At 55.1% G+C, this 19,654-nt stretch overlaps 1 protein-coding gene across 4 annotated transcripts in view; it reads left to right on the top strand.

Moving 5' to 3' along the window:
• Positions 1-19,306, top strand: part of PPIL2 (peptidylprolyl isomerase like 2) — a 28,339-nt gene extending 9,033 nt beyond the window's left edge. Inside the window, exons 4-22 of one of the 4 annotated variants that reach the window (XM_054712362.1) lie at positions 1,738-1,800; positions 2,528-2,579; positions 5,177-5,228; positions 8,063-8,154; positions 8,967-9,056; positions 10,016-10,091; positions 10,829-10,989; positions 12,735-12,810; positions 13,352-13,458; positions 13,842-13,931; positions 14,252-14,285; positions 14,868-14,985; positions 16,263-16,319; positions 16,868-16,940; positions 17,034-17,096; positions 17,185-17,324; positions 17,521-17,613; positions 18,439-18,564; positions 18,730-19,306. In XM_054712362.1, coding sequence (XP_054568337.1) covers positions 1,738-1,800; positions 2,528-2,579; positions 5,177-5,228; positions 8,063-8,154; positions 8,967-9,056; positions 10,016-10,091; positions 10,829-10,989; positions 12,735-12,810; positions 13,352-13,458; positions 13,842-13,931; positions 14,252-14,285; positions 14,868-14,985; positions 16,263-16,319; positions 16,868-16,940; positions 17,034-17,096; positions 17,185-17,324; positions 17,521-17,613; positions 18,439-18,564; positions 18,730-19,306 — 2,140 coding nt within the window. Of the gene's footprint in view, positions 1-1,737; positions 1,801-2,527; positions 2,580-5,176; positions 5,229-8,062; positions 8,155-8,966; positions 9,057-10,015; positions 10,092-10,828; positions 10,990-12,734; positions 12,811-13,351; positions 13,459-13,841; positions 13,932-14,251; positions 14,286-14,867; positions 14,986-16,262; positions 16,320-16,867; positions 16,941-17,033; positions 17,097-17,184; positions 17,325-17,520; positions 17,643-18,438; positions 18,565-18,729 lie in introns of those variants that run through there. The other 3 variants (XM_054712363.1, XM_054712365.1, XM_054712364.1) reach the window with 3 other exon arrangements.
• Positions 19,307-19,654: the final 348 nt, after the last annotated feature.

Below are 19,654 nucleotides of genomic sequence, written 5' to 3'. Positions count from 1 at the left end.
GGCTTCTTCCCACCCCAGTTGGTATGTGTATGAACAGAAGCTGGGTGTGCTGAAACAATGGGACTAGGATTGTTGAACCCCAGCACATTGGGGGCTGTGGGGTGGGCAGGTCTGGTGGTCCTCTTGGGCCTGCGTTTCCTAAATTCGAGCCATGGTCATCTCTGCTCTGGACACATGCATGTCTGCACAGTATTCCTCCTCATCCCCCGAGTTCTGATTCCATAGGACAGAGTGATCCTTGAGAGCTGATAAAGCTCTCCTGGTGATCCCCGTGCCCAGTTGAGGCAGGTCAGCCAGACACCACAGGGTGCCAGGAAGGTCCAGGGATGCAGCCGCTGGGTGTGCCCAGGGCCCCCCAGGAGGCTCCCATGCTGTGGTGAGTGAGGGCTTTTCCCGCTCATAGCACTTACTCAGGAGGGTGAACAAGTGAGACCCAGGTATCTTTGGCTGCATTTCTCTCCCAACCCACCAGATTTTGTCATCAGCCCATGAGAATGTCTTACTCAGATTGGGTGTGAATTGGTTTTATGGAAATGCTTTCATCCTTGGTTCCCAGTTCCTGTAAGAGGTCTCTGATCTGTGTCGCGCTCATTTTTAACTACATTGGGTTCTGGGTAAAAATGCGCTTTGAGAATGTGCCTTTAGGTTGTGTCTGGGCGAAGCTGTATGTACATTTCGGGCTGCTGGGAGCTTGATTTGGTGTCAGGTCCTGCTCTGGTCAGCCCCCAGCAGCACCGGCAGCACCATAGCTCGAATTTAGAAAACTCAGGCCCAAGGGGACCACCAGACCTGCCCACCCCACAGCCCCCTATGTGCGGGGTTCAACAGTCCTAGTCCCACTAGGTTAGAGTAGACTTTTGGGCCAGAGAGAAAGGGGTGAGATTACCCCATGAGGGCTTCTGGGGCAATATCCATGGAGGTATCCCCCATGCTGCCAGGCTGACTAGGTCCTGGGGGCCGCTGTGCTGACCAAACTTACAGGTGACCAGTGTGTAAACAAGCCAGGGCTTTTGATGGCTAGTGACAGAAATCCCATGCAGGAAAAAGGGTATTGGCCCAAGGAAGTCCACCAGGTGTGGTCTCCCTTCATCGGTGGGCTCTGCTTTTCTTAAGGAGACCCTCCTGGAGGTGGCAAATGGCCTGTGGTAGTCTGGGCCTCTGCAGGCCCCTCTACCCCACATCCACATATTAGAACTTACCCTGGGCTCCTGGGGCCTCAGGTCTTGCCTGAATCATGTGAAATATGGGGAGAACTGTGTGCACAGTCTGTGGTCAGGAGCAGGCAGGCATCCCCAGATCATGAGAGCCCACCAGAGCTTCTTGGGATGGGAGAGGGCAGTTCTCAGTAGGAAAGTGTGGCCTGCCTATGGCTGCTATTCCAGTCCTGCCTCTCCCAGGACACCTCCAGGGAGCTCCTTTGGGGTTGAACATGATCTCACGTGTATGACATCACAGCACAGGGTGTGGAGAGCACTAGGCTGCAGTTCTCCCTAAACCCTCTCCTCAACTGCTGAAATTCTGGCTTTGTACTTACTGGTTTGTCCTGGGAGCTTCTGAGGGGCAGAGATGTGGGGGTCTCCTCTGTGCTGGCACCTATCCCAGGCTGTGCAGAGGAGCACCCGAGTTGGTGGAGGAATGACCGAAGGAAGGAGAGGCAAAGGGAGAAGTCATAGGAGCCATGTGGGAGTGGCCCGGCCAGTCCATTGCATGACCAGGAGTGACCATGTCCTTTCTCAGTCTCTCTCTGCAGCCCTTCAGCTACCCGGTCTGCACCCCTGAAGGCGTCGTCTTTGACTTGCTGTGAGTTCTCCCTTGACTTTTGAGCTAACAAATGGGGTGAGGTTGTTGATATCTGCTCAGGTAGGGGATGTGGGGCCAGCTGGGGGTTTATGGTTCCAGGCAATGCAAGGCAGGCCACGCTGAGGTCCTGGGGGTTTGGGGGGCCTGGGCAGGTCTATTGGGGACCCAGGAGGGACTGCCAGGGCCTCAGAGATGAAGCAGCAATGCTGCTGTGACCCCTGGCAGGCACCTTTGTTGGCAGGTGCTCCTGTCTTCCTGGAGTGGCACTGACCTCTCCCCTTCCCCCCAAGTGAGGTCCTAGTGTTGTAGTTGCCACTCATGTACTTGTTTTGGAATATTAATGAACTAAATCCTTTTCACTTATCGAACCTGGACCTTTCAGTCCGCAGGCCGATGCTCTGTCCACTGAGCCAAACCAGGTAGGGCTGGAAATTATAATTTTGATGGTGGTCCAGTATCTCATTTTATGGACCTATCAACATATGTGTACATCTTTGTTTGCTAGTTGTGTTGTTTATATATAACTGCAGTAAAAACCCTGAATGTACTCTGAACCACATTTCCAGAAATAGCCCCTGTTTCCTTTGATGAGGCAAGGCGCTCCTCTCCTTGGCTTCTGCCCCAGAAGTGAGCGGAGCAAAGCCCCTTCGCAGCCGTCCCCAGAAGCAGCCTCCTGGCTGTGCTGTACCTGCCCATCACGCCGATGCTCTCTGTTCTCTTCCCTCAGGAACATCATTCCTTGGCTTAAGAAGTACGGGACCAACCCCAGCAACGGCGAGGTAAGGGTCGTGCAGGAATTTAAGTGATGCCAGTGGACGCTGTCCTATCGCCTGTCCTTTGATTCTGTGGTTTTCATATACACACAGGTGAGGTAGAGGACGATGGAGGGGGCACAGTGAGGGACTGTGCTTCTCCCTGTACACGCATTCCTTTCCAGAAATGTTTCCTACATGCACACACGTGTGTACAGGTGTACATCTTTCTTTGGGCCATGGGTGCGCTCACAGGCGTGAGTTCCTCTGTACCTTGCTTTCTCATCCTGCAGTGTGTTGGGGATCTGAGTGTGTCAGTGCATAAAGCCCTGCCTTGTTCTGTGGTGGCTGTGTTGTCCTCATGCGGGGGTACTGCAGGGATTTGAGGTCACCTGCTGTTGTAAACAGTGGTCAGGGCCACCCTTATGCATGCTTCTTTGGGCATACACATGAGTGTTGTCTTGGGACTGCTGGGTCATGGGGTGGATGCATTTTCTGTTTTTGTAGCTACTGGCAAATTTCTTTCCAGAATTGCACCATTTTATTTTTATTTTTTGTATTTTAATGTTTTTATTGATTTTTTAAATATATTTTTATTGATTTCAGAGAGGAAGGGAGAGAGGGGAGAGAGAAACATCAGTGATGAGAGAGAATCATTGATTGGCTGCCTCCTTCATGCCCCCTACTGGGGATCGAGCCCGTAACCCTGGCATGTGCCTTTGACCAGAATTGAACTTGGGACCCTTCAGTCCACAGGCTGACACTCTATCCACTGAGCCAAACCAGTTAGGGCTGTTTTTGTTGATTTTTATAGAGAGAGGAAGAGGGAGGGATAGAGAGAAAGAAACATCCATGAGAGAGGAACATCATCTGAATGGCTGCCTCCAGCATGCCTCCTACTGGGGGATGGAGCTACGCTGACCAAGTGAGAAGGGCTATCTTATCTGGTGGGAGCAGCCTTGGAGCAAGCACCCCATCATCTGTCCTGGAGTCTAATGCTCACCTGCACAGGTGTGTGGGAGTCAATATATATATATATATGTATATGTATATGTATATGTATATGTATATGTATATGTATATGCCTAATATGCAAAGTGACCCCTCGGGAGTTCGACCGACCAGGAGTTTGATCGTTTGCTATGACGTGCGCTGACCACCAGGGTGTGGCGTGGAACGAAGGAAGGCCCCAGCCGGCAGCCAGGGAAGGGAGGCCCCTGCCCACAGCCGGCAGCCACTAGGGACCCTACCCATGCATGAATTTCGTGCACTGGGCCTCTAGTAGTTGAATAAAAGAGGTGTGATGCTGGTGGACTGGCCACTGTAGGAGAGGGAGGACACAGGGTTGGAGCTTGGCTCAGGGGCCCAGTCCTGGAACACCCACCCAGTGTCTCGTTTGGGACCTGTGCAGGGCTGGGCCCACCCCACCTGGGTGACAGTGGCTACAGGAACATGAGCCTTGAGTTAGGTGCTTCCAAGGGGCAGCTTTGCCTGTCTGTTCCAGGGTCTCTCCACAGCCCCCTTCAGTACCCCAGCTGAGGCCTACCCCCCAGGGCTGCTGCTTTCCTCTGGCTGCCTGGACTTTGTTTTATTGTGAAGTTTCCTGTAGAAGAGGCAAACTGTAGACACACAGAAATGTTAAAAAATGGAACATCCCACCAGTCCTGGGTGGTTCAGTTGGTTGGAGTGTCATCCCATACACCAGGAAGGTTTTGGGTTTGATCCCTGGTCAGGGCATGTATGGGAGGCAACCGGTGGATGTCTGTCTGTCTGTCTGTCTGTCTCTCTCTCTCTCTCTGTAGAATCAATAAACATCGGTGAGGATTAAACAAAAATAGAGATCCCATCACAACTGCTCTTAGCATTTGGGTATATTTATTCTTTTTCCCTACTTTTTAAAATATTTCATCTTTCTTAAATAGTTACACAACAGGAGAATAAGGTAAACACCACCCAGCTGAAAACAAACTAACATTTGTGTGTTTTTTAATCCTCACCCAAGGATTTTTTCCCTCCATTGATTGTTAGAGAGACTGGTAGGGAAGAAGAGAGGAAGGGGAGACAGAGAGAAAGAAACATCGATGTGAGAGAGACACGTAGATTGGTTGCCTCCTGCCCACGCCCCAATCGGGCCGGGGATCAAACCAACCCAGGTACGTGCTCTTGACTGGGAATGAACCCATGACCCTTTGGTGCAGGGGCCAACACTCTAACCACTTAGCACCACTGGCCAAGACAAAATAATTCCATTTCAGAAATAATCAGTGCTTGCCATGAAACTGTCTAAACCTCACAGAGTGTAAAGAAACCTGCCCCTCAGGCTCGGCCTCCAGGCTGGATGTCGGCCCCTTGGCTTGGGGCCGGTTTGCTGGCTCAGAGGCTGGGCTTCCACTGTGCAGCCCCCTTCTCTGGGTTAGTCACTGTGTCCTGGGGCCCTCGGTCAGCACCTGTGCCTTTTCCTCTTCTGAAGGCTTGGATGGTCAGACGTTTCCAGTCTGTCTGTGTCACCTAGCCTCAGCAGTGACCCCTGGCAGGCAGCTGTGTTGGCAGGTGCCACTGTCTTTCTGGAGTGGCATTCATATCAGCCACTTATTATTATTAATTATGAATTCTACTTCTTCCAGAAACTGGATGTGCGGTCCCTGATCAAACTGAACTTTGCAAAGAACAGTGAAGGTAAGAGACCTCTCACAGCCAGCTCAAGGACCGGCCGCAGAACCTGGCCGCTGCCTCACGCCGCGTTCTCTGCACAACCCGTCATTCCCTTCTGGTCAGGCTAGACACTTGCTTTTAGTTTCTGAGGCAACATAATTTTTTCCTTTTTATTTATTTTTTTATCCTCACCTGAGGATATTTTCCATTGATTTTTAGAGAGTGAGGAGGGGAGGGGGAGAGAAAGAGAGAGAGAGCAACATCGATGTGAGAGAGACACACAGATTGGTTGCCTCCTGCACGTGCCCCGACCGGGACCAGAGATTGAACCTGAAACCAAGCTACATGCCCTTGACTGGAGATCGAACCCTCAACCCTTCGGTGCACAGGCTGATGCTCTAACCACAGAAAAACCAGCCAGGGCTAACATTTTTTCTTTTTCTTTTTTTAAAAAAATATTTTATTGATTTCAGAGAGGAAGAGGGAGGGAGAGAGAGATAGAAATATCAATAATGAGAGAGAATCATTGATCGGCTGCCTCCTGCACACTCCACACTAGGGATTGAGCCCACAACCTGGGCATGTGCCCTGACTGGGAATCGACGCTCAACCACTGAGCCTCACCGGCTGGGCTAACACAATTTTTTCTTAAAGGTCCAGGTAGCTTTTAAAGCTCAGGGTGAAGGAGTGAAACCTTGGGTTTTGGGTATTTCTTCCCACAGAGGCAGTTGGGCCAGGGGGGCCTCTGGGGGCCTTTGTGGGCACAGATGGGCCCTGTGTATCAGGTCTGCTCATGGCTGGAGGCAGAAGCTGCGCAGGCTGAGAGGCCAGGGAAGGCCGCTGGGCAGGGCTGTGCGGGTCTGACAGGTTTGTTGAATGGCTCTTAGGCTGAGCTGCTCACCACTGGTCGTAAAGCCCAGCCCAGCCAGGACCCTCCTGCTTTATCTCGCTACACACCCTCTCACTGGCCAGATGCCCTCGCTGAGGCAACCCCTGAGGGCACTGACCTTGCTCTCGGTTCTTGGTTGGCCTGGCATGGTTCTTTTGGCCCATGCAGATGCCATGGTCAAGGCTGGTGCCCATGCTCACTGGGTGTGTACATTCTAGAGAGATGCTGAAGTAGCTGAGGCTGGGGCCCGTTTGACACTCTCTGACCCTAGAGCCTGGCTTATAGTAGATGCTGGTTCACAGTGATGAGTGAAAGGCCTTGGGAAAACAGAAGCTTAGCGATTCAGGGACAGTCCCTGGGGTCAGAGAGCTCCGTCCTGATGGCGGCGTGTTGTGGGCCTCCCTGCTCAGAGATCAGCTGATCTGGGGAGGTCTACAGTGTATCTCATTCAGCAACTATTTACTGAGTGCCTGCTTAGGTGATTTTTATTTACTTATTTATTTAAAAAAAAAATATATATATTTTTTTAATCCTCACCTGAGGATATTTCTCCATTGATTTTTATTATTTTAAAAAATATTTTTATTGATTTCAGAGAGGAAGGGAGAAGGAGAGATAGAAACATCAATGATGAGAGGGAATCATCGATAGCCCAAAACCTGGGCATGTGATTAGTAATCGAATTGGTGACCTTTTGGTTCGTGGATTGATGCTCAACTGCTGAGTCACAACTGGCTGGGTTCCATTGATTTTTAGAAAGATTGGAAGAGAGAGGGAAAGGCAGAAATATATATAAATGTGAGAGAAACACATCAATTAGTTGCCTCCTGCACGAGCTGCAACCAGAGCCCGGGCCAGGGAGGAGCCTGCAACTGAGGTGTGTGTCCTTGACCGGAATCGAACCTGGGACCCTTCAGCCCACAGGCCAACGCTCTATCCACTGAGCCAAACCAGCAAGGGCTAAAATATATTTTTGTTGATTTCAGAGAGGAAGGGAGAGAGAGAGAGAGAGAAATACCAGTGATCTGTTGCCTCCTATACGCCCCACACTGGGGATTGGGACTGCAACCCGGGCATGCATCCTGACCGGGAATCGAACCGTGACCTCCTAGTTCATAGGTCCATGCTCAACCACTGAGCCATGCTAGCCAGGCTACTTAGGTGATTCTAAAACAAATTTGAGACATTGTATCATTTCATGCTTAAATACTTAAGTCTGAAAGATAAGGACTTAAAAAAATAGTTATCACAATACTATCCTAACTACTCTAACGTCTAAAAAATTAACAAGCCCTAACCGGTTTGGCTCAGTGGATAGAAGACTGAAGGGCCCCAGGTTCGATATCCGTCAAGGGCATGTACCTTGGTTGCGGGCACATCCCCAGTAGGGGGCGTGCAGGAGTCAGCTGATCGATGTTTCTCTCTCATCGATGTTTCTAACTCTATCCTTCTCCCTTCCTCTCTGTAAAAAATCAATAAAATATATTTAAAAAATAAAGTAATTAACAAGAATTCCTTAATATTATTGACTGTCTAGCCAGTGATCAAATTTCCAGAATGCTCTCATAATTATTTTCATATAGTTTTCAAATCAAGATTTTTAAAAAGTTCACACAAATAGGTAGTTGATAATCTCTAAGTCTCTTAATCTAGAAGTCTTCCTCCCCGCCTCTTTGCAGTTTATTTGTTGGGACTTATTTGGACAGGCTCCTGGCTACCTGTAGGGAGTTGGTGGGGCAGTGGAGCAGCAGGAGTTTGTTGCAATATCCCAGGCGACAGGGTGAGGGACGTGGCAGTGTCTGCAGTGGAGGAGGAGGCCAGGGCAATGTTGCCAGTGGTGGCCTGGGCTGATGAGGCAGATACCTCTGAGGAAGGCCATGTGGGGATTGGAGGAGGGGGGTTAAGCAGCTGGCCAGCCCTCTGGGCCCCACTCTGGGCATACTGATGCAGGCTTCTGCCTTCTCCCTAGAGAAGTACCACTGTCCAGTGCTGTACACCGTGTTCACCAACAACACCCACATCGTGGCCATCAGAACCACCGGCAATGTCTATGCCTACGAGGTAGGTTCTCGGGAACTGTGTCCCCTACCGGCTCTTTAGGTGTCTGCTCCTGGGAACCCTGGTCTGGGCTCGGGGATTGCACAGCCTTTCCCTGTGGTGCCGACACTCTGAGAGCCATCAGCACAGCCTGGAAAAGGCAGGCCTTCCTGTGGCCTCTGGACCTGATGCCTGGGAAGTTCTTTGTACCCAGGGGTCTTCCCCACAGTCGTCTTCAGCAGACTCTTACTGGTCAGGCCCTGGGAGGGACCCTGTGCTCTGAGGGCACTCCAGGGCTTCGAGGGGGTCTTGAGCCCCCCGCCCCAGTTCCTGGAGGAGTCCCCAAGAGGAGCAGATGTGGCTGGTGGGCAGGTGTGGGGAGAGGAGGCCCTGCGTGCCAGCAGAGCACAGACGCAGGGCTGTGGGCTCCACGTAGCAGGGAGGCCTCTCAGCTGTTGTCATGCCTGTCCCTGGCCGCTGGCAGGGTCCAGGTGGCCAGCGTGGCTCTAGGGACTCTGGGTGTGACACCTTGTCCGAGTGCTCCGATTTGAGGGGCTTGGTACAGATGGGTGGCCTTGCTGAACCTGTTTGCTGATGTGTAAGACGTGTCACGAGAGAGTCCTGTGAGGTATCTTGCTCAGAGGGTAGTCTTCGAGTTTCTGGGGCTCAACAAGCTTCCCCCTCAGTGGCAGGGCCATGGCTCTGAGCCCGTGGGGGGTGCCTGGTGGTTCTGTCCTTTTCCTCATGCTGGATGGTGCCGTCGTCCGGGCGGGCTGTAGGCTCCTGATGCCGGGCTGGGGACAGGCACGGTAACAGCCGCTTCCTTTTGGCCACAGGCAGTGGAGCAGCTCAATATCAAGGCCAAGAACTTCCGAGACCTGCTGACTGACGAGCCCTTCTCCCGGCAGGACATCATCACCCTCCAGGTGCGGTCCCATCCCCTGTGTTTTCAGGAGGGGCCAGAGAACCTGGGCACGGCTGCCCTCTGCCAGCCCCACCTCTCCACCCAGGTTCAGTGGCTTCCTCCTTGCTACCTGTCTGGTCGAGGTTCCCAGCTGCCACTGACAGTGCCCCCACCTCCTGCCCTCCTCACCCTCAGTCACATGGGCCTTCGCACACGCCGCTTCCTCAGTCTGGTTCCCACTTCTCCTCTGATGCCTGTCCCTGCTGTCAGGGCCCCCAGAGCCATCTCGGCACAGAGTGGCCTCTTTGCAGGCCTCGCTCTCCACCTGCCCTCTTGAGAGTGGGGGCAGGTGTGTGCTTTGTACCTCAGCATTGGGCACAAGGCACCTCTGTGGTGTCAGAGAATCCTGGGTGAGTTCATGAAAAACATGGACTTAGAAAATCCAGGAGTGACTTAGATGGCGACAATCCCTTCTGTGGCTTGTCCCATTCTAATTGGAGGTCAGTACACATTGCTTCCAATGTAGTGGGCTCACTGTCCCCAAGGCCCGAGCTCTGTGGGGTCTGTCTGGCAGCCAGGCTGAAGGGAGTACGGGGTAGCATGTGGGAGTCCTGGAGGTGGGCACGGCATATCTGCTCACCTTCCTCCGAGAAGACCCCATCCGTCTTGTGGCTGTCTAACAGCAAAGGGTGCTTGTCAGCCTTGTGCCAGAGAGATGCAGATGCAGTTTGGGGAGCAGCCAGCCATTTGTTGCAGTTTCCACCCCACCCCTGTTCATGGCCCTGCCCGGGACAGAGCCCTCTCCCTGGCTCCCTTGTTCCCTGCTTGACCCCCAGGCTTCCGGGCAGCCACAGGCCTCTTCCCTCCTGGCCCCAGGACCCTCATGCCACTCACCTGTCCTTTGCTGCCTGTTGTGGCCACATGGCCACAGCCTGGAACCCAGCTGGGCTCACTCTGCTGCACGTGTTCTTTTTGCTCTAGGACCCTACAAATTTGGACAAATTCAACGTCTCCAACTTCTTTCATGTTAAGAATAACATGAAAATAACAGACCCAGGTATGAACATCCAGGGGTGGTCTGGGTGCCAGGGGTTAGGGGAAATAGGTCCATGCTCCCTGGCCAAAGCCCCCGCCCTCCTGGGGCCAGAGTCTTGATCGAGCTGAGGCAAGTTTGGAATTTCTCAAGCTGGCGTTCAGCTTCTCCTGCGCTGAGATTGGCAGGATCACCTTGGCCCACGCCTGCCCACAGGGCCTGATGTGGTGGGTGCCAGCCAGGCCTTACGCCTGAGTGCCCACAGCCTCCTGCGGGAGAGGCCCACACACCTGGGCCTCCCCTCTCAAGACTCTGCTCCAGGGCCCTCGGGGCTGCTTCCTCGCCCAGGCCCTCAGGTGCCTGGATGGGGCCGTCTTTGCTCCTTAGAAGTTGTCTCTGTTCTCACTCCAGGGACAGGAGGTCAGGCAGGTAGGTGGTACTGCTGAGCTAGCTGGTCACCAGCTGTGGTGTGGGCTCTTTCTGAACACCATTGGGACCAAGGCTGGGCCAGGGACAGACCACGGCCGACTCCAGCAGAAGCCCGGCGGGTGGTGCTGCCCTTCTGGGCTGTTCCTTCACTCTCTGCCTACACTACCTCCCTGGGTTTGCAGCGGCTACGAAGATGTCACTGTGAGGGAGGCTTGGCCTGTGTCCTGGTCCGGGACCTGCTGGGGTAGCCAGCTCTGGCCTTTTCTCCCATCACGCACATCTGGGGACATTCCTGGGGCTCAGCTGCTCAGGGCCACCATGCTGTTTTGTAGATGAAGAAAAGGCCAAACAGGACCCATCTTATTATTTGAAAAATACCAATGCCGAGACCCGAGAAACACTGCAGGAGCTCTACAAGGAGTTCAAGGGGGATGAGGTCCTGGCGGCCACCATGAAAGTCCCAGAGAAGAAGAAGGTGGACAAGCTGAATGCGGTGAGTAGGTGGCGGGGCGCGCAGCTGCCAGCTCAAGCCACCCGCCCATCAGAGCACCTAGGAGTGGTTCTGGATACAGTCGGAGGGGAAGCAGCTGGGACCCCGAGCCAAGGCACCCCTGGAGGCCCAGAGGACAGCAGCACTGAGGAGGCTGGGGCCGACAGATGTGGGTACTGGGAGCCGTGCAGGGAAGGTGTCCCCCAGCCATGTAGGGTCTATTTCTTTTTCTATATATATTTTTATTGATTTCAGCAAGGAAGGGAGAGAGAAACATCAATGATGAGAGAGAATCATTGGTCAGCTGCCTCCTGCATGCCCCCTACTGGGGACAGAGCCCACAACCTGGGCATGTGCCCTTGACTGGAATCGAACCCAGGACCCGTCAGTCCGCAGGCTGATGCTCTATCCACTGAGCCAAACCAGCGGGGCCATGTAGGGTCTATTTCATGCTCTAGCCCAAGCTGGGGATCCTGGGACAGACATGCTGGTGGACAGTGCCTGGGGCTTTGGTGCACATGACACAGTAGCCTCAGGCATGCAGGCCTGTGGGAGGGGATGCCCCGTGGGGTGCGGAGTCACTGCCCTACAGAGCTGGTCCTTGGTGCCCAGAGCAAACCCAGGGAGAGAGGGCGGGTGTTTCTGGGGCACTGTAGTGCTGAGGTAGGGACAAGTGGTGCGGTGCCCGTCCCTCCTGGGCAGTCGGGTTTGCTTCTTACAATACCCAGTAGTTGGCTCTGAGGTGCTCACTTGGCAGTGATGGCACCAGGATTTGTGCCACGGTCTGTCAGGCCCCAAAGCTGCCTCTTCCCCTCTTCATTTTGGAGAGCTGGGGCTGTGGCGGTGGGGAGGTGGGGCTCTGAGGCTCCCTCCTTAAAGAAGTATTTGGGAAACTTTGCAAAAGAAAAGTTTGTTGTTCATAATTCCACCACGCACACACAAGCTCTTAGCATTTTGGTGTACTTCCTTCTGATGGGGAGAAATCCCTCTTTTTATTTTTCCCTTCTGCCTAGGATGAAAAAATATTTATTGAGGCTTATGTTTTCCTGATTTAAAATGTGTTTATTGTAGACACTGAAAACTATTTTTTAAAACATATTTTTTATTGATTTTAGAGAAGAGGGGAGAGGGAGAGAGAGAAACATCAATGATGCGAAAGAATCATTGATTGGCTGCCTCCTGCACGCCTCCTACTGGGGATCAAGTGCACAACCCAGGCATGTGCCCTTCATCAGAATCGAACCTGGGACCCTTCAGTCTGGAGGCTGACGCTCTATCCACTGGCCATACCGGCTAGGGCAGCGGTCGGCAAACTCATTAGTCAACAGAGCCAAATATCAACAGTAGAACGATTAAAATTTCTTTTGAGAGCCAAATTTTTTAAACTTAAACTCCTAACGCCACTTCTTCAAAATAGACTCGCCCAGGCCGTGGTATTTTGTGGAAGAGCCACACTCAAGGGGCCAAAGAGCCGCATGTGGCTCACGAGCCGCAGTTTGCCAACCACGGGGCTAGGGCAACACTGAAAACTTTTAAAAGGAAAGTAGAGTCCCTCGTTCCTTGGGGCCTTAGGGAAAGGCCAATTCGGGCTGGGCCACCCTGTCCCCAGGAGGTTCCTGGTGTATCTGGGTGGTGGCCACGGACGCCTTCCTGGAGGAGAGGCACGAGCAGGGGCCTAAGCTGCTCCCACGTCCTCGGCCTCCGGGCCTCCCAGGCGCTGCTGATGCGCCCGCGTGTTTTCTCCGCAGGCCCACTATTCCACTGGGAAGGTTAGCGCCTCCTTCACCTCCACTGCCATGGTTCCAGAGACCACCCACGAAGCAGGTAGCTGCCTTCCCTCCTCTGTCACCAGTGCTGCCTCATAGTGGCCGAGGCGGGTGCCCTCCCTTCCTGTCCTCGGCATCGCTCCGTGGTGTCTGGGTTTTGTGGGCTCTTAGGCAGCTCAGGAATGGTCAGGGCACAGGCCCTTTTGAAGGTGTGCTTGTGTCTGCAATGGGGGACGCTGTAGTAAGAGCTAGGCCTGTGGCAGGAACCCTCTCCATGCCGTGTCCTGCCTGTGAGCGAGCCCCCCCCCCCCCTTTTCCTCTTCCCAGGCTGCCCATGGGCATCCTAGCCCTCCACCAAGCTCTCTTCCTCTTATATTTTCAGGTCAGGTCCCCAACCCTCTCGTCTCCACCCCCCTCCCGCCCTGGGTCCAGGCCTTCCCAGCGTCCCCGCCTTAACTGCTCAGCCTCCCCGTGCTCAGCCAGGGCACCCCCTTGGGCTTTCCTCGGAGCTGGGCCAGTTCCAGGCCTTGTGCCTGGCGTGGGGTGCGGGTCTTCAGGGCGAGGGAAGGCACAGAGCTTGGGCCTCTGCTTGATTGCAGCCGCCATTGACGAGGACGTGTTGCGCTACCAGTTTGTGAAGAAGAAGGGCTACGTGCGGCTGCACACCAACAGGGGCGACCTCAACCTGGAGCTGCACTGCGACATGGTGGGTGTGGCAGCCGTCCCTCCCCTGCCCAGGGTTGTCCCCGGCTCTTAAGCATGGAGCTGCACTCTGGGTGTGCTCGCAGTAGAAAATTCTGTGCTCTAGGGGTGTGCCCCATTGCCCTCCCCAGAAGGGACCCTGTCTGTGTGCTGCGTTTCCTCAGCCCCAGTCTGGGCGGTGAACACACACCTGGCACCCCCCGCCCCCGCCCCTGCTGCTCTGCTGGCGTCTCCCTGTGGGCCTCGCACTCAGGCTGGGCAGCTTGGTCCTTACTGTGTTCACGCTGGGCAGCTAACCCTCTGCCACTGCATGGTCAGGGCTTGGGGGGCATTGGCGAGCCCCATTGGCTGCTTCATGCCTCACAGAAGTATCTGGTTATTTTGCAGACTCCAAAAACCTGCGAAAACTTCATCAAGCTCTGCAAGAAGCAGTATTACGACGGCACCATCTTCCACAGGTCCATCAGGAATTTCGTGGTGAGTGACCTGGGTCAGCACTGGCCTCCGAGGCCAGATGCATCCTGGAGGTGACTTCTGCCATACGTGGGAGCCCCTTCTCAGAGACCGGGAAACGGCAGACTCACCCCTTGAGCACCCAGCCTGGCCACACTGGGCTTGTGCAGAGACAGGCCCTGGCAGGGCCTCTGCCCTCACCAAGAGCTCAGACACCTCTCAGTCCATCTGGCCGGTGGGGAGTTGCTTCCGGCTGTGGGCAGTGGGGGCTGTGGGCAGTGGGGGCTGTGGAAGGGCCAGCGGGGTCGCGGGCATGGCTTGCTCACTGGCTTTTGTTCTTGCAGATCCAGGGAGGTGACCCCACTGGCACAGGCACGGGTAGGTACGGGTGCTGGGGTTCCCTGGGCAGCTGGCTGCCCCATCGGCCATGAGGGGGTAGGTGGGTGGGACATGCTGAGTTCCAGATGTGGCGTAGGTGGCCTTGGGCACGTTCCTGTTTTCTCATTGAGATGGAGGGGAGCATGTTGCCTCCTCCACAGGCCTCTAGGCACCCGTCTTTGTCAGTGGACCAAGGGATGCTTCAGGGGGCCCACGGCAGAGGGAGGTTATCCCCCTAGTCCCCAGGTGTCTGGTTGCTCTCTCAAAGGTCTCCCCCCCACATACACTCTCAGCTTGTCAGCTGCTGGGGCTCAGGCCCACTCCCTTGCCCATGGCCTTCACCCTTTACTTCATTCTCAGGGCCAGAACCCACGTAGAGGTTTCAAGGGCCCTGGGGGCTGGTGATGAGGGGCCCTCAGCGCCAGGGCTGCCCTCTAAGGTGCCCCAGATCCAGACCCAGTCCCAGCAGTGCCCAGTGCCCCTGCAACTGGCATAGATTTCTGGAGCTGGGCTGTGTCCTGCTGGCTGCACCCAGCTAGGCCCCAGCCGTGCTTGCTGCCAACCATGCTCCTCCTCTTCCAGGCGGGGAGTCTTACTGGGGAAAACCCTTCAAAGACGAGTTCCGGCCCAACCTCTCGCACACGGGCCGGGGCATCCTCAGCATGGCCAACTCGGGGCCCAACACCAACAAGTCTCAGTTGTGAGTTGCTGGGTGGCTAGGGGATGGGCCGGGGAGGCGGCTCGGGCTCCCTGCAGGTTCCCCCTCAGCCCTGCCCTGAATCCAACCAGGGAGGTGTGCAGCACCCCACTGGGGAGGTGGCCTTCCACCAGGCCTGCCATTATCCTGGTCCCCAAGCCTCTCGGTTTTCTCTGGGGAGTGGCTTCGTGCACTGTAAGCAGCCCTGGAACACTCTGCCTCATGTCTTGTCTGATGTCTTCTTCCATCTTTTACTTTTAACCTTTCAGCTTGAAGTTTTAAGGCTTTTTAAGGCACACACCTAGATTTTGGTTTAATTTAACCTGAGAATCTTAAGTACTTAACTTTCCAGTTATACTGCTAATATCTGTGTGCTTTCTGATGACCCTTTTAAAATTTTTTATTTCTTCCTTTCCCCTTTCTCCTGGTTTGAAGTTAGATGTTTTACTTCTAGCCTTAAATCAAGTACATCTATTTAAAGTCTAAAGTTATTAGTTCATATCTCCACCTCACTCCCAGACAAGACCCTTCTAGTCACATCCTCCCCCCACCATCCATGTTAGTGTAGTTGGGAATTTAATTCCACCCATTAAAAACGTTTTTTAAATCCATTTGTTGATTTTAGAGAGAGGGAGGAAGGGGGGAAAGAGAGAAACATAGATTTGTTGTTCCATTTGTCTGTGCGTTGGTTGATTCTTGTGAGTACCCTGAGATAGCAGGATGATGCTCTAACCAACTAGCAACCCGGCCAGGGCCTAATTCTACCCATTTTAAAAAAAATTACCTTTATTATTGAAAGTGTTACAGATGTCCCCTTTTTAATTCCACCCATTTGTATGCCAGGTCGGAAGTGAAATGTTCTAGGTCAGTGTTGTTTTATGTGCACCTGCGTCTCTCTTGACTCCCTGTCCTGCTCGTTGCCCCCTTCCTGCTGGTTCAGAGTCCTTGGTCCTCTGGTCTCTCGGTGGATGGGCTCTGGTCTTCTCCTTGCGCCGTCTCCAGCGCAGCCTCTGCCTCCAGGCTCTGGACATCGTGCCTGGGCCTGAGCCTCCCCTGCCCCTTCCTGGCGGCTGTGCACTGGGATCTCTCCCCAGTCGCCTGGTGGCACCGTGGTGGACAGCCTGCCCTAGATAGGCAGGTAGGGGGCCGTGCACACAAGTGAGCAGCTTCCAGAGCAGGCTTGGGGCAGGGTGTGTGTGTGTGGCCTGGTTTGTGCCCAGCGGCCTTGGGGGCCAAGTGGGGAAGCTCTCTCTTCCTGACCTTCCTGTCCTCTTTCCCAGCTTTATCACCTTTCGCTCCTGCGCTTACCTCGACAAGAAGCACACCATCTTCGGGCGGTAAGAGAAGTTACTGATGAGGTCGGGGGTGCTGGGAGGGCGGCTCCTTCCCCAGCTGGAGCCTCTCACTGCCTTTTCCCAAGGCCTGGCCCTGCCAAGGTCACAGCCATGCAGAACTGGGACTTGGGGCTTGTGTTGGCCAGGGGACCTTGGCTAAGGAGAGCGCAGCTCCAGCCCTGCCGGTGGCTGTCCTGCCCAGTCAGCCCCTCAGGCTCCTTTGGAGATCCCGAATCACAGGTCTGGGCACCACCTTTCTCCCCATCCTGTAAGGCCCAGGTGGAGCTTCCAGCGTGGTGACCTTACGGTCTGTCTCACTCCTCACTCAGCTTTGTGGTTGTAGCAAAGAGCAGCCACGCAGTGTGGAAGCAGCGGGGGCTGTGTCCTAGTAAAGCCTCACCTCTCAGGCCCGCGGGTCTTCCTGAATCGGCGCCCTTGCCCGTGAGGCCGTCATGGGCCTGCAGCCCCTCTTCCTGGCACGCTGTGGGGACTTGGCCTTTGGGGGTGCCCTGAGCAGGGCATATTCAGAGGCACCCTTCCCTCTGCTGCAGGGTTGTTGGGGGCTTTGACACACTAACAGCCATGGAGAATGTGGAGAGTGACCCTAAAACTGACCGCCCTAAGGTATGTGTGCCCTAGGAGAACAGAGAGGCTGGGCCGGGCAGGCATGGGGTCCTGTCTCCTGCCAGCCCTGCTCACGGGTTCCCTTTGCTGTAGGAGGAGATCCGCATCGACTCCACCACGGTGTTTGTGGACCCCTACGAGGAGGCCGATGTTCAGGTGAGGAGAGTGGCCCCATGGGGAGGGCTTCGGGGAGCCCTATGCAGCCTGAGGGGCTCCGGGTCAGCCACATCCCGCTCCACCACAGATCGCTGAGGAGCGGAAGAAGACACAGCTCGCGGAGGCAGCCCCCGAAAGCACAGCCAAGAAAAGCCAGTCCAAGCCTGGGAGCCAGGGCCCCCCCACATACCGCCAGGGGGTGGGCAAGTACATCAACCCGGCAGCCACGTGAGTGGGGGGAGCTGGTGTCCGTTTCCTGGGTGCGTCCATGTGCTTGCGATCGGGGATTGAGCAGTGAGCGGGAGCTGGGAGGCCTCGGTGCAGCCGAAGAGATCAGACTCGGGGTGGGGGTGATGTGGAACACGTGGCTCCCAGCTCGGGCCTGGCCCCCACAGCAGCTGGCGCCTGCCTCTTCCCTCCCCAGGAAACGTGGAGCTGATGAGGAGCCATCCACCAGCGCAGCCGTCCCCGTGGCCAAGAAGAAGCCCAGCGGAGGCTTCAAGGACTTCAGCACATGGTAGCCGCAGGCCTGCTGCTCGGACCCCGGTAGGGACGCAGGCTGGGCTGCTTTCCACCCTGAGGTTTCTGCCCGCACACGCCGGCCCCTGCCTGTTGCTTGGGTTCCCTTTCCTGCCCCAGGAGCCCATGGGCCTCCTCATCCCTCACCAATGCAGTGTCCTGGCCCCGGCCAGAGCCCACATCTGGGACCACTGGGTCTGGGTCGGGAAGGGCTGTTGTCTCCTGATCCCAGTTTTCTTACCATCACCTCCCACTTCCATCATCTTCTCGGGACTATTTTTACTCCATGTGGTCCCCGCCAAGCGGCCTCACCCCGAACCTTGGTAGAGGCTGACCCGGAAGCGGGGCTCGGCTCTGAGATCTGTGTCCATGGGGGCTTCTGATGCCGGTGATTTGAGGACCCTGGACTGGAGCCTAGATTTTATGTCCAAACACCTTTCTACCCCTCTTGCTTGGGTTTGCTGGGTCCAGCTCAGCAAGGACCATGGGCAGTCACAGCCATGCCCAAGGCACGCCGGCTCTGGGTTCTACCCCAGGACTGCACACCTCTCTGTCTCAGGCTGGTGACAAGACCACACCTGGGTGAGGGCAGCTGGCTCCTGAAGGACGTGCAGAAGACCCCAGCCAGCTGCTGTGCCCATGCCCCCACCTCCTCCCACCCTCACGGCCCATCCTTGAACTCAAACCTGGCCATCGGTCCCAGCTCTTAGGGCTTCCGGGCAGCCGTACCAGCATCTCCTAACCTAAAGGTCCCTTCCCTGACCCTGTTTTTCCAAAAAGCTTCCTCTTGCCCACCCACCCTTGTTTTCTGTTCATTCTGCAGCCTGTGCTCGCCCGGCTTCCCTTCTCCTGACCTTGACACTACCTCAGCTCTCCTCAAGTGCCTGCAGAAGCCGGGGACAGCTGCCTCCTCCCGGGAGCCGTCTCCTCTACCCTGGGGCTCTGAAAGGTCCCTGTTCCCCTCACCTCTTCTCAATGCTGAGGTCCTCGGGTCGGCACAGCCCACCACCACCACCTCCCGCTCAGCATGCTGAAATTCTGACTCCCTTCCATCCTTGGTTTCTCACCCTAAACCTCAATTCCGTCAGTAAGTCTCGACGGTTCTTACTTCCAGAATGCACCCTGGCTCTTCCCCGAGCTCTGATGCTGAACACCAGGCCCAAGCTGTGTCTCACCTGCCTCATCTGGCCCTCGTGCACGGCCACACCGACGCCGAGTCACCTTCCCACAGCTGCTGGCCTGACGGTGGCTCCACTGTGCCCGTCCCTCTGCGGTCTCCCTGCCCGTCAGCTGTCTCGCTCCTCTGCGCCTTTGGTCACAGTGGTCCCTCGCTTCTTCACGACCCCTTCACCCCACCCTCCGAGCTACAGACGTCTGCGAACTCACTCGGGAAAGGCCGCACCAGCATGGTCCCCAGGAGGCGGCAGCGGCAGGTGGGGTGTGGCAGGAGCACAGGGCCCGAGCTGCCTGAGACCCTGTGCTGTGGCAGCGGCGTGGCCCCAGGCCTGTCCCTCAGCACCTGCTACTGCAAAGGAGACACCGGACATGGAAGCTTTATTTCTGAGCCTCACACAGACACAGGCGGAGGGGCTGTGTGCTCGCGCCTGGCGGTCCAGCTCCGAGGGGGGACTCCGGGCGAGGCCGGGCTGCGGCCCCACGGAGCGGCCCCCAGGTCGGCCCAGAGCCTTTGACAAATGAGGTTTACATTCTGTAGGTTATTTTGGAGCTTAAATTGTAGTTTTCCAGAAATTAAAAGCACTTGGATTTTTTAAGTACCTGGTGAGGTCATCAGGTAAATTAAAGGACTTTTGAAAAATTCCCATTTCTGATCCTTGCTAATATCTGACAGATGCCATCAAGAATAAGTGTTAAGGTATAAAAATATTATATATGTATATATAAAATGGCAACAAGACTAAACCACGTTTCTAAAGCAAATGTACTGAGCCAGAGGACATGGCACAGTTTTAAGTTAAATGCATTTATAATCCTGGCATCACCTCCCACTCAGGGAAAAAATACTTTAAATAAATAAAAGT

The sequence above is a fragment of the Eptesicus fuscus genome, chromosome 23, assembly GCF_027574615.1.
Source record: "Eptesicus fuscus isolate TK198812 chromosome 23, DD_ASM_mEF_20220401, whole genome shotgun sequence".
Taxonomy (NCBI): domain Eukaryota; kingdom Metazoa; phylum Chordata; class Mammalia; order Chiroptera; family Vespertilionidae; genus Eptesicus; species Eptesicus fuscus.
Note: the sequence above shows the minus strand (reverse complement) of the source record. Positions and strands in the feature narration are given on the sequence as shown.